General features: G+C 39.1%; 1 protein-coding gene across 2 annotated transcripts; it reads right to left on the reverse strand.

Annotated features, from left to right (window-relative positions):
- Positions 1 to 2,654: 2,654 nt before the first annotated feature.
- Positions 2,655 to 16,456, reverse strand: LOC139730476 (uncharacterized). Of its 2 annotated transcripts, XM_071641318.1 has the most exons (4): positions 16,094 to 16,456; positions 14,250 to 14,500; positions 12,845 to 13,094; positions 2,655 to 5,772 (listed from the first exon to the last, which is right to left on the reverse strand). In XM_071641318.1, the coding sequence occupies exons 2-4, from the start codon at positions 14,460 to 14,462 to the stop codon at positions 4,028 to 4,030; spliced, it is 2,208 nt and encodes a 735-aa protein (XP_071497419.1). In that variant the 5' UTR covers positions 14,463 to 14,500; positions 16,094 to 16,456; the 3' UTR covers positions 2,655 to 4,027. The 2 variants fall into 2 exon arrangements, with proteins under 2 accessions (XP_071497419.1, XP_071497417.1); XM_071641316.1 differs by lacking the exon at positions 16,094 to 16,456 and having other exon boundaries at positions 14,250 to 14,934.
- Positions 16,457 to 16,908: the final 452 nt, after the last annotated feature.

A 16,908-nucleotide genomic window follows, 5' to 3' on the forward strand; every position in this document is an offset into this window, starting at 1 on the left:
CTCATGGGCTTTATTTGCCTAGTGTCGAACTCATGGGCTGTATGACTCCTGAGATGTATGACTCACGGACCTGTTTTCAATGTCAAACTCGTTGGCTGTATGACTCGTGGGTGTGTCGGTCTAGTGGGATGACCTCACTAACACTGCAAAGAGGAAGTATTACACACTGACTTATTGTAAGCAAAGTCAGTCACAACCACATGGAACACTGTTTATGTTCATCAACCTTTGATTGTGGCAAGAGAGTTGCAAAAAGCTTTTTAAAACAAAGCAGTATCACTTCTTAATATGAATTACAATACTGTATGCACAATTGGAATAATAAGTTGTACAACTATGAATTACTGAAGCATCAAGATTTTGAATAAATAGACTTAATCCCTATCGGCCATTGAAAATGCTCCCATAGAGACCATACATGACTTTTGTAACTCTACATTCTATAAGGGTAGTTCCTGCAAAATCTTTTCAGATATTTTTTTGTCTCATGAAATGATAAAAACACTTCTCCAGGGTCACAAGGGTCATCCTATAAACTACACCTGTAGAATAAAAATATTTCTCATACACGTTTGTACATACAGTATGTATCCAAAAACACCAGTGCAGTGTGCTACTTGATTAACATATTATATTCATTCTTTTTTTTTTTTTTGTCTTCTTCTGTTTTCAATCATACATGCTTTAACTCTGTATTCATTTGTGGATGCCCTGCTTCTGAACTCAATACTGGGATACAGCTGTACATTTAAAATAGTAATATGTTTGCACTTTCTTTATAATGAAAGTTATTTATTGTAAACATTAGATATAAACATGGGCAGTTTAATGGAGGCTGATTACCATTTGACGGTGTTCATACTAACTACAAATGTTATCTCCCTCATCGAGATACTCTTTATTGGGTCTGACATGATAGGACCTGAAACTCTCATGAAGTAAATACCAAAATTAAAAGATAAATGTTTAAGTTTGATAATACATGCATAGGATGCAAACAGACAAGTACAAGAGAAATCATTTACTTCCTCTCAAAAACTTCTGTAATGCTTTTATGTTAAATCATAATGCATAAAACTGCATGCCAACATGAAAATGTACAATTTTTCTGACAACAGAAAGGGTTTTAAGCTTTAAAATATGAATTACAAAAGTTGAATTCAGGTAATTCTGGCAAGAACAGTTGTCACTTTAAATTAATTTTACATTGATACTAACTATAACATCTTTGGATAATTGTTATGCCATCACTGCTGGGAAAGTATGAAAATTCTAGCATTCCGTCGCCTTGTTGTGCAACATCCACAAGCTGCTTTATGGAACAGTTATACAGCGCACTCCCGTTACAATGAACACGGTTATAACGACATTTCGTCATAGCCAAGTAAAACTTCTGGACCCAAAATTATTGCCACTGAAGTCTACAATACTAAATTCGCTTATAACGAACAGGGTTATAGCGAAACATTCTTTATAACGAAATCATTTCCAAGCGCCACTGACAAAGAAATGTGCTCCGTTATAAAGAAATGCAGATCACCATCAGCGGAACAAGCATTTAGCCTACACAGCGTCTCTGTGTGGAATGCTTCACATCACTCTGTGTTTGCTCCGTGTGTCACGCACAGTTTCTGAGGGGAATTTGGGTTATTGTAATATTGTAATACAATAATCTGAAATTTGATAAGATTTGCTAGCTGTTCTGAAGGTGCCTTATTACGAAATACACAGATTCTGATATACCTAAATGTCACTTAATTCGGAAATGAAATAGGGTTTGTTATTACAAACATTGTGGCATTATTGCAAAGGTTTGTAATTTGTAAGGTTCGTCAATCCGACAATGAATTGTTTCTTATAACGAAGGCTCGTTAGTCCGAAAATGACAGGAATCTTTGTCATTCCAAACAATCGTGAATCGGAATATGAAAAGAAATTTGTCAATCCAAACTGAAAAAAAAAAGGTGAGTCCAGAAACAAAACTTCTGGACTACAAACCTTGTAATCTTCTTAAGATAACCAAACCTTCGAAATGACGAACATTTGTTTTTTTTTTTTTCATTAAGAAACCTTATTAAGAAACCTTATTCGAAATAACGAACCTTATTTTATTTTTGGATTAACAAACCATACAAACCTTTGGAATAACGAACCTTTCTAATTTTAGATTAACAAACCTTTGGAATGATGAACCTTACTTCACTTTCCGATCAATGAACCTTCGAAAAATGAACAATATAATTATTTCTACCTAAATTATGAACTTTCAGAACAATGAATCTTCAAAAGAGCAAAGCTTCAGATGAACTAACGTTTGGAATCCCAGGAATGGTGTATACCTTCGGAAGAAGGAGCCTTCGGAATAAAAAACTTTAGTAATAACGAACCGTTGGAATACCGAACTGTACTAGTAACCGAACCCTCACCCATCACTTACTATACATGTATTTTCCAGCTAGGCATGAAAGTACAAACAACTTTATACTCTCTTTAAGATATAATTTTTTAACAAGATTAAATAGATAACATCCGAGTTGACATAGTTTGAAGTGCATGACAAGTATTCAACAAACAGCATAATAATAAACGTAGTTTGCTTGTTTTTCATTATGCATGTATACTGTATTTGTTTGATTATAACGAGATTTCGAAAGAAAATTGCTGGTCCCGAGCATTTCGTTATATCGGGAGTGTACTGTAGCAGTATTTAACATGAACGGTGGCCCAGGGCCACAACAAATTGGTGTAGGTCCACCAGTTTTATCTTATGTTGGCCGGCTGATTGGAATATTGAGATTGAAAATTAATGGAATTCAGAATGGTTACTTTTACTTTGATTTTGGGCTTTTACATACCTTTATTTCGAGCTATTACATAAATTCATTTTATCTCATTTTATTCATTTTTTTTTTGTCACCAACGTTTCCGATTAAAAGATTTTAGTGGCCAAACGTGCCAGCAGACAAAAATGTTAGTGGGGAGCCCTGGTTATAACACATCTATTCAATAATTTTGATGAGAATCAATTCATAAAATCTGTAACATGGACACTGTATACAGTGCATTTTACATACTGTTGCATCAACAGCTGTACAATGATCACAAACTATAGAATCATATCATGCAATACAGGGCTGGCAGAGACTTTTCAAAAGTGGAGAGGGGGGCACTTCCAAGTTTCACTAGCTATATAGGATGGTTGCTGCCATACTTGCCGCAAGTTTTCAAATCCTAGGATTTATTTTTTTTCTTCACATATAAGTGTTTTCTGCCTGTTTTCCTTCCATCTACCATACTTTTCAATGTACTTTATTCATTGCTAAATGCACATGATTTTTTGTAGAATTGTCCATTTGATGAAATACTGCTGGCCAGTGACACTTGTATACTTGAGTAAAGCCTATCTATAAGAACATACACTGTATTACAGTCATGAAACTTAACATTCGAGCCACTGTATGACTAAGTATGTGAATTGTCGTGTATTCAATGTTTGACTGTCACCTTTGCCTACTTAAGCTCCAAGGTACTTATTCCATCATCTTGATCATAGGATCACCATTTGTGAGCACAGCAAGTAAGAAAATGGAATGTAAGGTTTGTAATCCCACTTTTTATAGATTTAATACATTCAAAGCCTGAGCAGTACATCTCAGATAAATGTAAAACAAAAATATATGTAGCAGTTACTAACCTCCTCTAAATATAAAATCACTCAATTGGTCCTCTTATATCTAACATAGAGTTTACATTGAAACATTCACATTGCCCCCCCCCCCCCTTTTCTGTTACTGTTTTGTATGGGTACAGTGCACTCCCATTATAACAAACACAGTTATAGCGAAATTCCAAACTTACTACTAATTCAGGCTGCAAGATTATCCACTCTGTTTATCCCCTTTGTTTACTAGTATTTGATCAGTTATAAAGAAATGTTGATACAAATAAAAAAAAAAACTGCTGATCCCAAGACTATGTTATAAAGGCAGTCCACTGTACTGAAAAGCATTATGTAAGCAAAGATTTCCTATTGACCCGAGTGCATGGATAATCTATGCTCATCAAGGTGATGGTTAACAGTAAAGGACTTTCCACAGTCCTTGCATTTGAAGGGTCTCTCCCCTGTGTGCAGGCGATGATGGCACTGGAGGGAGTGCTTACTGGTAAACCCTTTCCCACAATACTCACAAACATGAGGGCGATAACCCATGTGACGTCGCTCATGCAAGGACAGAGAGTAAAGCGTTGCAAACCCTTTGCCACACAAGTTGCACTTGTGACTCAGCTCTGGTGGTCTGTGGATTCTGCCAATGTGATTCTGAAGCAGGCTCTTAAGGCGGAATCCCTTGTTACAAGGCTCACAACGAAAGGGTTTGGCATCAGTGTGTTCCGCTTGATGATTGTTAAGAGCACTCTCTGATGAAAAGGTTCGCGGACAGAGCTGACATTTATATGGCCGGTCATTGGAGTGCTTTCGCATGTGAATTGTGTATCTGTTTTTGGTTTCAAAGTTTTTATGGCAAACACTGCACTGGTATTTTGATTTGTTTGTGTGTCTAAGCTTGACATGTGTCAGTGCATATGCTCTTTTCAAAAATGTCTTTGGGCAGAACTGGCACTTGAATGGACGAGGTTTAGCAAAGTACTCTGTTGGGCAGCCTATCATATCTACAGGATCCTCAATGTCTTGTTCTGTTGAAGGTTGAACTTTAATCACTAATACTCCTTGTGTTACCTGCTCATACCTTTTCCCTCTGATTGCCCTTTCATCCTCATCACTCTGATCTTCAAGAGATTTTCCATTATCCTCATCACTGTCAGTTATTTCTAACCAACCATTCTCTTCCTTTTCTGATTCATATTGTTTCTCATCTCCCTGAGACATAGAGACATGTTCCCTGCCTGTTTTTCTTGAAGGATTTTTCTTATCTTCATTCTCTTTCATCAAACTATGAAGAGCAGGTGAATCCGTCACACCACATTCATTCAACGGATATCTCTTATTAAATCTACGTTTTTTCCGTTCTCTTTTCAGTGCCCCCTTCAGATCACCATCCACTTCCTTACAAATTGTATGATGAGCCACAACATCAAGCTCTTTCATGAAATGTTTGTTGCAAAACACACATATTCTGTACACTCCCCTCACCTGTATCCCATGAATAACACGGGAATGGCGAGTCCAGTTTGACAGGTGGGAGTACTGCTCTTTACACACCACACACTTGTAAGACAGCTCCACATGGGTCTTCTGATGACGAGTCAGGATTTGATTTGACTTGAAAACAAGGCCACACGTGTCACATGTGAATCCTTCCTGAACAGTAGCATGGAAGAGCCGGTGGGCATTCAACCTCCCCTGGGTGTGAAATACCTTACCACATGTGCGGCACACATAATTGGATTCAGGTCCCTCCTGACCTAACACCCTGTCACTGCTAGTTTTAGTTTTGCTTGCATTAAGAGTCCGTTGTATTGGAGACGAGGAAATTTGAATTTTCTCACTGATTTGACTGCCTTGTGCAAGGGGCTTCCCTGGTACAGTGATGGCTCCATCATTCCTGTTTGGGTGTACCAGACCCAGTAAATTTGATGAAGAACTTGATATGCAGAGAATGTCATTCTCTTTGCTGAAAGCATTATCTTCCTGAACCGTGTCTGTCGGAGTTTGACACTCAGAAACTTGGTTGTGGGTAAACTTCATGTGTCTCAGCATACTCTTGGATGTTTTACATCTTGCAGGACATCTGATGCAATCAAACCTGTCTGCCTCTGTATAATGCAAAAGAAAAGCAGATGTACCAACATGCAAACATATTGATCTAAACTTTTTAAAAGTAGAGATGGCACATTGAATTTACATGTACGCCCCTTACATTTTTATAAAAACTAAACCACATAATGCAAACACCTACAACAAAAGGTAGAGTTTATGATTTAAATTAGAGGTGGGCTATACAGGGTGACATTTTTAGAACATGCTCATCACATTTTAGTTTGATAAAAAAGACATTTTTGGCCATAATTCAGCTATTCTTCGGTCAATTGTGGTGGTTTTGGTGTCAAACCCCATGTTTTAGGGGTCAAGGAAATAGAATATAAGGATAATTTTAGTGTAAAACCAGATCTTCTACATGATAGTAACCTTTTCCCCATATTTAGGGTTAAATTGTCCTTGTCCTTTACCCCTACCCCTCCCCCATTTTTTGCACTTTTTCTGTATTTTTTAAAAAGTCATGTTTTCTACCATGATCTTAATGACAAGTTCTAGCTATCAATCTGGTATTTTCTACCAACGATACAGCAAGAAATAGGCCTATAAACAAATAACTTACAGTTATACATATATTATATGTGTCATGCAGATACCGGTACGTGGCTGGTGCATTCAGGATGCCTGAGAACTGTGAAATCAATGCTAATATTGTCAATCTGCTTTATAGTGCCCATTGACATTTGGACATTAGACCTTTAACAATAGTCATTATTATGTACAATTCTACTGTAGGTGTAAAATTTTGTAAAATGACTTGAATTCATAAGCCTTCTGTATGTTGATTGTCCAGCACAAAGGTATACTTGGACTGGATGATGTACATTGTATCTGCTGTCTTGCCTAGGAAACACAATTTTACCATAACTCAGTCATTTTTCCATCTTTTAGCCTAGTTTTGGTGTTTCACCATCACCACTTGGTCCCTTATTTCTCTTGCCTGCTTTTCCCTACCATATTGCTGCACAGAGCCCGAGTCCTCACGTTTGATGGGAAATTTGATACCATTTGGGTGATTATACAACCAGTTCTATGACAAACACATGTTATGTGCAATGTACCCATAGCACCATAATGGTAAAGCCGTCGTCTCACTCTCTGTGACTGAAAGTGGCTAAAGCTGAGGTAATTTAGTATCTGTTGACTTTACCAGTTATTTCCAGTTCTCTTTGCCAATTCCAAAATGTTGCACAAGCACAACAATCAGAGTATGCGCAAAGGCTGTCTGTTACGGGAACGTAAAACATGGGGAGGCCCTTTAACAATGTTGACGAACTCAAGGAATGCCTGGATACGCGAGATCTCACCAAACTCAAGGCTATTTTACGTGGAGAGCTGTTATACTGCAGACTCGTATCCCATCAAGTTTATTGTGCATGCACACGTGTGTAAGGTCTTGATACCAATCTCTCTAAGGTGGAAATGAAGGTGAACTTGACTCTTCTAGTGACTGGAGGAGAGTCTGATAATCTCCCTGCCCCTGATCTGCCTACTGAAGATGACATGGTGAATGCATTCAATCTTATGGCATCACACAACCAACTGCCCATTCCAATCTTGAAGTTCGCTGTTGATAGTGAACTGGGCACCAATGATTCTGCATTGTGATATTGGATTACATGTACACTGTACATACAAAGGTGCATGAAGCTGGTACCCTAAGTTTGGTATGTGTTGAGACCAAGAGCATGAGGCATATGGAATCGAGCACTTAGAAAGAATGAAAGGGACAGATCAGCATCAGCAATAGTGATACCCAAAGCAAACTAATGTACAGACAGTACTGCTGATGCAGATTCTTCTATGTACAATTTATTGGCTCATGGGATCAGGGATGCCAAGTTCACAAAATTTTTATGAGCGAGATTTTCATGACTCGGCATCTCGGCGAGCGAATGTGCGCGTGAGCAAGGGTGTGGGAGGGGTTTTTCCCCCTGTAGCCTCCCACGGTAGGGAGCTTTTTCAATTTTTAGCTTTCAATGGTGCGATCAGGTGCATACTTTAGCGACTATTTTTAACTTATTTTGAAAGACAAAAGGAAAATATACCTTCAATGGCAACTATCACTTTAATCTTTTGAGCTGTGCTCATTATTATAGGCACAAGTTGCCAATTTCGCGCGGTGCATGAGATAAATGGGTGCCATGCGTGAGATCGTGAGACGGCCCCTAAATGCTTGAGTCTCACTCACAATGCGTGAGACTTGGTAGCTCTGTGGGATGCATCATTCAGTCGTAACATTACCGGTATCTTTGTACTGGACAACTTTGGCATATCATAGCAGGCTTATTCAAGTCATTTTAAAATTACAAAATTAAAATTACAGTGTATGACTACACATCTTGTGACCAAATGTTAATTAGCACTACAAAGCAGATAATATACAGTATAAGCACTGGCTTCACAGTTACCATGCATCCTGAATGCACCAGTCACATACCGGTACATGACACATACATGTATAACGTAAGTTAATTGTATATTTCTTGCTGTATTGTTCGTAGAAAACACCAGATTGATAGCTACAACTTGTAATCAAGAGTATTGCAGTCAACACGACTTGAAAAAAATACAGAAGAAAGTGCAAAAAAAAAATGGCGGTTGGGGTAGGGGTAAAGGATGAGGAAAATTTAACCCTAAATATGGGAAAATGGTTAGTATCATGTAGAAGATTGAGTTGTACACTAAAATTATCATTACAATCCACTTCCTTAACCCTTAAAACATGGGGGTAGACACCAAAACCATCACAATAGACCAAAAACTAGCCGAGTTACAAGCCAAAAATGTCATTTTAAAGCCGAAATGGCGGCCATCTTGGATTTTTTACGATTTCGGCCGGGGCACCCCGGATATTGCATTTTTTTCGTTCTTTTTTTTTCAAAATTGGCATCAGTAGGCACAAAGTCATCAAACTAAGGTGTGATGAGCATGTTCTGAAAATGTGACCTAAAATTTGACCCTCTATAGCCCACCTCTATTTAACTGTTCACGTGTATTTGGGTAAAGTAGAATAGGGAAATGTTCTGGAACTTTTTTCTTTTTTTTGAGAAGCATGTCATACATACCTTGCATACCATCGTTCATATCTCATTACTCTTGGTTCACAGGAAATCATTGAGCCTGCGATGACTGAATGCAAACTCACTATGGATAATTAACATGTTACTTCATCATGGACATGAAATGATAACTCTGAGCTCATCAGTCTAATCCATCGATCTCTCATGGTAAGAGCTCACAGAGCACAATGAGAAACTCAAGGGGGGGGGGGGGGAGTACCTGCTAGCAACATTCTGCATTAATGTAAGAATGGTGGTTTACTACATGGTATGTGTAGTTTGCATCATTTCAAGCTATTGAGTGTCCCTCTTTTTTCCAGTTCTCATTACGTAAGCCTATCACGCAACCATTAATTAGCAAAAGGAGCTTGTGCAGCATCCCTGTAGGTTATGTGGTGAAAATGGAAACACTAAATGTCTTATGATGTAATTGGTGACCACTCATAAGATCACTGCAGTTTGATTGTTGTGTAAGTTTTGGTATAGACCGATTTGATTTCGATTACCTATTCACCTACCGGTCGCCGCTAGCAGCGCTATATACATTGTAGGTCGCCATAGCTGGGGGCCAACCGCGGCTTCCAGCGAGCCAGTAGCTACGCGCATATTAAGCCGGGCGCGGCCGCTGCGCTAGAATAATATTGTGATTGTTTACTCACTGTGGAGAAGTCATTCAGCGGCATTTAATGCCTTTCTTTTGGACAAACTGAGTGATTCAGACATAGTGATCTACAATGAAAGCTTCAAAGGAAGGATCAGGAAAAACATATTGTGCAGTTGTTGGGTACAAAAATAACAGAAAACCGGAAATGGAAGCTGCACATCAGTGTGTGAAATTCATTCACTACTGACGCATAATGAATATATTATACACTTAGAGACAATTACTGAATACGCTGTTATTTTCGCGAATATCGCGAGCTTCAGGTTGATCGCGATATTAAAGACAAGCAAAGATATTACCCCGTCGTACCTTATGTACAAATTGATGACAAAATGCATCCAAAGCTGGCATACTACTAGTATCAATCGTGAATTTAACGACACGCGAAAATGCCACTGATACAGTGATTCGCGAAAATATTGGCGTATACAGTAAGTGAAATACAACGGTATAAAAAACAAGAGACCCGGGGGTCACGCGCTCACCTGAGTAGGCCCTATCGCAATTTCACCTTCCATGCATTCTTGCACACTCTTACCTGAGAACACTGGAAACTTAGGTCTGCATATGGATCCCCCCCCCCCACCCCCAAGGGGGGGGGGGGCAGGCAGCCCTGGATCTGCAATGAACGAACTTGGAACTAAAGTCATCAATGTACAAACTCATGGTATTAACTTTGCTTTATCATTTCTGGTTCTAGAGTAGAAGATTTTAAATATTCCTTAATGTGTGGGGGGGGGGGGGGGGTGGGCCCCCTAGGGGACCCCAAAGAGGGACATGGTGCCCATTTGAAGGAATTGAGATTCTATCCCCCTAGGGATGCTACCTGCGAAGTTTGGTCAGAATTCATCATGAGGTTTTCAAGAAGAAGATGAACATGTACAATTCAGGCTCCATTACAACTGTAGGACTTCTCCCCATCCCCTCTCCTGGGTCCCAAGGGGGGGGGGGGGGGGGGGGAGGGCACCCCTGATTCCGCCAACCCCATGAACAAACTTGAAACTACAGTCATCAATGTACTAACTCATAGTATTATCTAAGCCCTATCACTTCTGGTTCTAGAAAAGATTTGTATTTAGACTCCTTAATTTTAAGGGGGTTTGGGCCCCTTGGGGGCCCCCAGGTGGGCCATGGTGCCCATTTGAACAAATTGAGATCCTATCCCCCTAGGGATGTTATACCAAGTTTGTTGAAAATCAGTCATGGCAATCTCAAAGTGAAAATGAAAATGTACAATTTAGGCCCCATTAGGACCCCTCCCCACCCCCCTTCCCTGGGTCCCAAGGGGGCCACCCCTGATTCCCCCATGAACAAACTTGAAACTACAGTCATCAATGTACTTACTCATAGTATCAACTAAGTCCTATCACTTCTGGTTCTAGAGAAGAAGATTTTTAAAGATTCCATAATTTTAGGTGGGCCATGGTGCCCATATGAACAAATTGAGATCCTATCCTCCTAGGGATGCTACCTGCCAAGTTTGGTGAAAATCGATCATGGGGTTCTCAAGAAGAAGATGAAAATGTAAAAAGTTTAAGGACGATGGACGAGGGACGACGCACGATGGATGACGCACGACGCACGCCGGACGAAGAGCGATCGCAATAGCTCACTTGAGCCTTCGGCTCAGGTGAGCTAAAAATGCACAAATTTCAAAACAAACTTTGGCCTATGCCTACTAGATTCTCTATTTAATTGGGCTACAATTGTATCACTGCATATTCGTAAAATATGTTGTTCATTTCAGAAGACCAGTTCAGATCAAAGATTTTGATAATTCACAGATTTCTCTTTTATGCTTGGTGCAATACTTACCAAAGGTAGAATACACTTCCTGGCTATACTATATCATTACGACAAACATTTTACAGCCTTCACTACAGCGAAATACATGTTTCAAGATTCGTTAAATTCTTATATTGTTTTCACTTATTCACTAAGTGTTCAGCATTGAATTGACCATATTCAATTTTGGCCTGGAACTCTGAATTTGAATTATTTTTTGATAAAGTGATACTTATAAATATTAAACCATGAATGGTGGCAAACATCTGCTAAATAATCATATTAAGAAAGTTTGATTTAAAAATCACTTTTGTAGATTATAATATTAGGCATTAGCACGATGTTATGCAAGGTTAGTTAAACCTAAAACAGTAGAAGTTTTGGTTGTTGACATCAGGCGACGTAAATTACGTTTATACGGCTTAGAAACGCCTAGATTAGTCTTCTGTTTTGTTTACTTAGTTAAGCTCGCCTGAAGTTAGCAACAACCGAAAATGATATAGGATGTAGGGTTCTAGAAGTCAATAGGTCTAGATCTAGTCTGGACTCTTGCCTAGAATTCTAGACAAGATATAAAAAACGTTAGACAGATTCTTCCCCGCTGGCCCGAGTAAAGGCAAAAGCCTAAACAGGTTTAAGTGAACTGATAAAGTTGCTATTTATAGAGTCATATCTATACATGTAGCTCAAGATTCCATCTGATTCATAATTTGTATTTAATTATATCAGTTAAGTTCTCAACAGTCTAGGCTTACTAACAAGACGACTGCCTGCGCCTAGCCATAGTTCTCCCCATCCCAGTGGTTTTTATCATCTTACACAAATGTAAATATATGGAGCTTACGCGCGAGTACCCAAGTCATCGCCAAAGAAATAGAATCTACAAACACTCCCGGATCATACCGATATCTACCTTGAAATTCACTAGTTTTGGCTACAGCCGTACGTCATCTACCCATTCGCTCATAGTCGGAATAAGTTGTTTATTATTTTTTTTAATTAGCTAGCGAAAAAAAAGTATAGACTCTAGTTGTCACAAAGCCAGATGCATCGATCGCTATCCAGAGATAGCTAGCTGGCCGGCTGGCGCTGCGTGGTAAAAGCACTGGCTGCCGCTAGCACCCTTGCCACGCACGCACGGCGCTTGCCGACCCGGCCTGGATGGCCCCCAGTTATGGCGTTGCCTTAAGAGGCGCACTTCCATGAACAGTCGCTCGAATCGGTCAATAGGTATTTTGGCAAGGATCTCATGAGCTAGGAAACTGACCAAAAATTAGTCCACTCCCTTGACATTTTAGATGTAATGCCCAAAAAGTTCCTGTTAAACCAGCAACAGCACTGACATTGGCACACATTTGCAAAATATAAAAAAACTTTTGAATCTGTACAGGATATTTCAAGGTCAACAGATATGATGTATGGACTGAGATGGACAGATACACATGTCAGTCATGAGAAAAATATCATGAAGCTATTGGAAAATATCCAAACCACAACAGAACAAAGAAATATGGTCACTAACAATGACATATTGACAAGTCAATCATTGGTATAACATGCCTTGGTCATAGAAGAGATTTTCCAGGCCCTCCTGGCAGCCGATCCTCTCCAGATACTCATCAGAATAGAAGACTTTTAGCTCCTCCCCTGGCTGGATAAGGTTCAGCGTCCTGAAGTAGATATCACCATATGACTGGAAGGCTTCCATGTTCTGCTCTTCCCTGGTGCAAGCAAAGCCAATGTGGACCATCCAATTGTGAGGGTCTTGCTTGGCATCAATGTAATGCATTACTCTCCCTCTCACACATATCTGAAAAGAAGATTCAATGTGAAAGAGCCTTGAGGTCACTACATTCAGCAGCTTTGACAGTTAATGTGTACTGCATTGTATCAAAGAATGTTCACACTCAAACTTTCATTCTCAAACTGTTAACCTATTCCTTACTGTGGTATACCACGTTACCGTCACGTCAACTGATATACAGAAACCTGGTACACCAGGTTCCTCAAATGTAGACAAGAGTGTCTGCATTTGTGATCTCAATTCATGTTTTCGCATGTTATACTGCCCAGAAACATGACTTTCATTGAAAGATTAAAGTTTAGTAAATATCAATATCTGTTATCTCTGTTTCAAATCTGCAGGTATTTTTGTCCAAATCTTTTCAAACATAGTAGTGTGCTTGTTTGCTACAAAACTTGCATGCAGAAGTATGTAGCTATCAAGGCTGGGATCATTACATTTTGACATTTGACATTTTGACATTTTGACTTATTGTGCATAAAAAAACTGTTCACTAGCCCATCAGTGCATGCTCTATTCATACTTCATAGTCGATCGATAATTTATGTTATTTGATGGCTTATGAAGTTGACCATGGAAAGGGGATGCATGCAACACATGACTACTTTTGCACACATGGAAAACAAACCTGTCCATTCTCTGTCAACCTGCAAAACAGAATCTTGTTTGAGGGCATTGAAGACTCATAGAGAATTGCGGGAGGGTCCAGTTAATATTCCATAGATTATAATACATCATTAGTTAAAAAGGCAGTGTCTTTGTTTCCTTACCAATCTCATATTTCAAGGATAAATTTGTTACAATGTCTCTTGGAAGATGTCATCAATACATCCTCTACACACCAAAATGCTAGCAAAATCTACTTACATATTTACAATATTGGCTTTACAAAACAAACAAATGAATATAAGCAAAACATAACTTTGCTCATCCTGCCTTTGTAGGTAATGTAATTGGTTGGCAAAGTATACATGTCTATAGATCTCCAATCACTCTTTGGGTGGTGTATGGCTTTCCTATCTCTGATTTCATTCACAACATACAGTGTATTTCTCGTTTTGGAAGATGAACACACCCTCTGCAATATTTCACACACACATTTGCACACTATCGGCATTTCTGTACAGCCAGATACCATTACCATGGATATACAACACACACCTCCCATGATGAGTCAACCTTCCTGCCAACCACCTCATCAAGGAGTGCACCTGTGTAGGGACCATACACTTCTCCTGGAGCGACAACTCTCCGGGCAACCACTCCAGTCGTGGTCACACCTTCTGGATCCCCACAGACATAGCTGAAGTCGGGTGGAAGAGGACTATCGGGTTTTGAGACTGGATAACGATCCATCGCTTCGCTGATTTCCATGTTGTGTGTTGATGGCTGTCCATGAACCTTTTGAATAGCTGTAAAAAGGAAAAAAAGGATGAAAACACTACATAAATCTAACAGACTCAGTGTTGGAACATTCAATCCATCCAACATGTGAATAAATGTAGGGATACGGTACTCTGTTTGATGTACAATACCTGTACCCCAGTATATGATATCAATTGATACAATTCATAAGATATTCCATCCCTAGAGTATCGACGTGAACGTTCAGATATGATTCCAGTGTTCAAAATTTTGCATGGTATGGAAGACTTTGATCCAGCTGTTCTCTTTGTCATCAATGATCATGTTACACACGGTCACAAGTTGAAGTTGTATAAAGGAAGGTGTCGAACAAGTAAAAGGTTGAAGTGTTTCAGTCAGAGAGTAGTAAATACTTGGAATAGCCTTTGTGCAGATGCTGTCGAGGCAACATCTGTGAATAGCTTCAAGTCCAAGCTCAATTATCACTGGAAGCAGAAGCATAACAAATTTCATCCAGATTGCATTGACTGATATTTCCGTGGATACAGTACAACACATGGATCTCCTAATGCTCAGGATTAAATCATTTGAATGGCCCTCTACAAGCTTTCAACTTACTGGGCGTCATCGTAGGTACATGTAATTCAGGTAATTCAGGCAATTCAGGTAATATTGATATGATATTTGATGCCAATCTTGTACGTGCAACTCCTATTATAATAAAATCCTCAGACAGATAGTTTTCTTCTTTTTTTTTTTACATAAAAAAAAAATTGCTATAGCCACACTTTACATGAAGTCCAAAGATATGGTGATGACAATTTTTGGATCTGAATTCTTACTTTGTTGTAACAAGAATTTCACTATATGAATGACCTAACAGTATTCACTGTTTAGTGTGTTACATAATGTGCAAACCACTCAACAGGACTCTTCTTATCAAGCTAGTCTATGCCGTATCCTGCCTTTGAGCATGGGCAAACCTCCAAACAATACGTTAACTGCCTACATTGTACCACTGAAACACCAATAGCCCTAGTAGAGGACCCAATTTCTTGCCATTTTTTTTTTTTTTTTGACATGAAAGCAAAATTGATTAGTTCTTGTCACGAAATTCTCAACATTGATGACTTACATGACATTTGAAAACTTTGCAAAATAAACTGGTTTCTGTACTGATTTACTTGAACTTGTGATGAACACACAAGTAAAGTGGGTTTCGCATTTATACTTTTGTTAATAAATGTGGATATATTGCAAACTGAGGTTGTTCTCCATCCAAGTCATCCTATGTTTCAGCCGGTTAATGGAAGGAAGGCAGACTTTTAATGAATGTGATTACAATACCTAAAACATAATTAGGATGATTGAGGGAGAAAGATTGGTGCAAAGTACCATTTCTAATCAAAAAAGTGCTGAATCAAAACATCACATAAAAAGTTTAATAAATATTCACTTACAAACAACATTTAATTTATTTAGACCGGAGAGATAGCTTCAACTGAAATATAATCAAGGACAATAAAACAAACAAACAAAATGAAATCTGCCCTGAGCCAACAAACCTGCACCAGTCTCTGCTCTGTAGCAAATTTACTAGCGTTAGACGTGCTAGAGGGGCAAAGATTGAGATGACTTACGCTGCTGGACTGGATCTGATATCTGCAGCAATCCTGGGTGTAAGTGTTGCGCTGCGCTGCTTCTATAGGCTGACTGGTACGGTCCTAGCACTTCATGGAAACTATATGTTGCCCCATGTACTGGATATCGTGTATGTGTATTAAACGTTCAGACCACAAACATCACATCCACACACACGACATCGCGACAGAGCTTAGAGCAGAGGAATTAATCAGGTTTTGAATCGCGATGCCCAAATTGATTTTTTTTTTTACCAGTGTGCATCCACCACACAATTAGACAAAATTGATCACAATCTGTATTTCAAACTACGCAAGCCTAAGCGGTGTTCGTTCGGAGTGTGAACCTGACCGTTCGACTTACGAAAGAATTCCCTTTGTTCACACGTATTGTACGCTCGTGGTACAAGTAGTCTGGTAGGAATGGGGGGTCCTCATGCACCCCCCGAACACATTTTTTTAACTTACTTTTTTGTAACCCTTAGGGTGTCTAGTTAATGATTTTTTTTGTTCCCAAGAAAAAATCGTGTCCCATGGGGGTCATTGGCGGCCATCTTGGCAGCCATCTTGGATTTTCAGGGAAAATCATTATTTTCCATAACTTTTGAACTACACAGCATAAAACAATAAATAAATAAGCATTTCTTCAGGGTAAACGTGACACGAGGAATCGATTGCAATGGGTACATGATGAAAGCAAGTTTGAAACAAGAAAAGCCTAAAAAAGTGCAAATTTCGGTGTCATTTTCACCGAAAAATACCCAAATAGTTTAACTTTTAAATTACACAGCATACAGGGACACTGGCGTAGCCAG

The sequence above is a fragment of the Diadema antillarum genome, unplaced genomic scaffold, assembly GCF_040938485.1.
Source record: "Diadema antillarum isolate AM-2024a unplaced genomic scaffold, OU_Dant_1.0 seq00000315_RagTag, whole genome shotgun sequence".
Taxonomy (NCBI): domain Eukaryota; kingdom Metazoa; phylum Echinodermata; class Echinoidea; order Diadematoida; family Diadematidae; genus Diadema; species Diadema antillarum.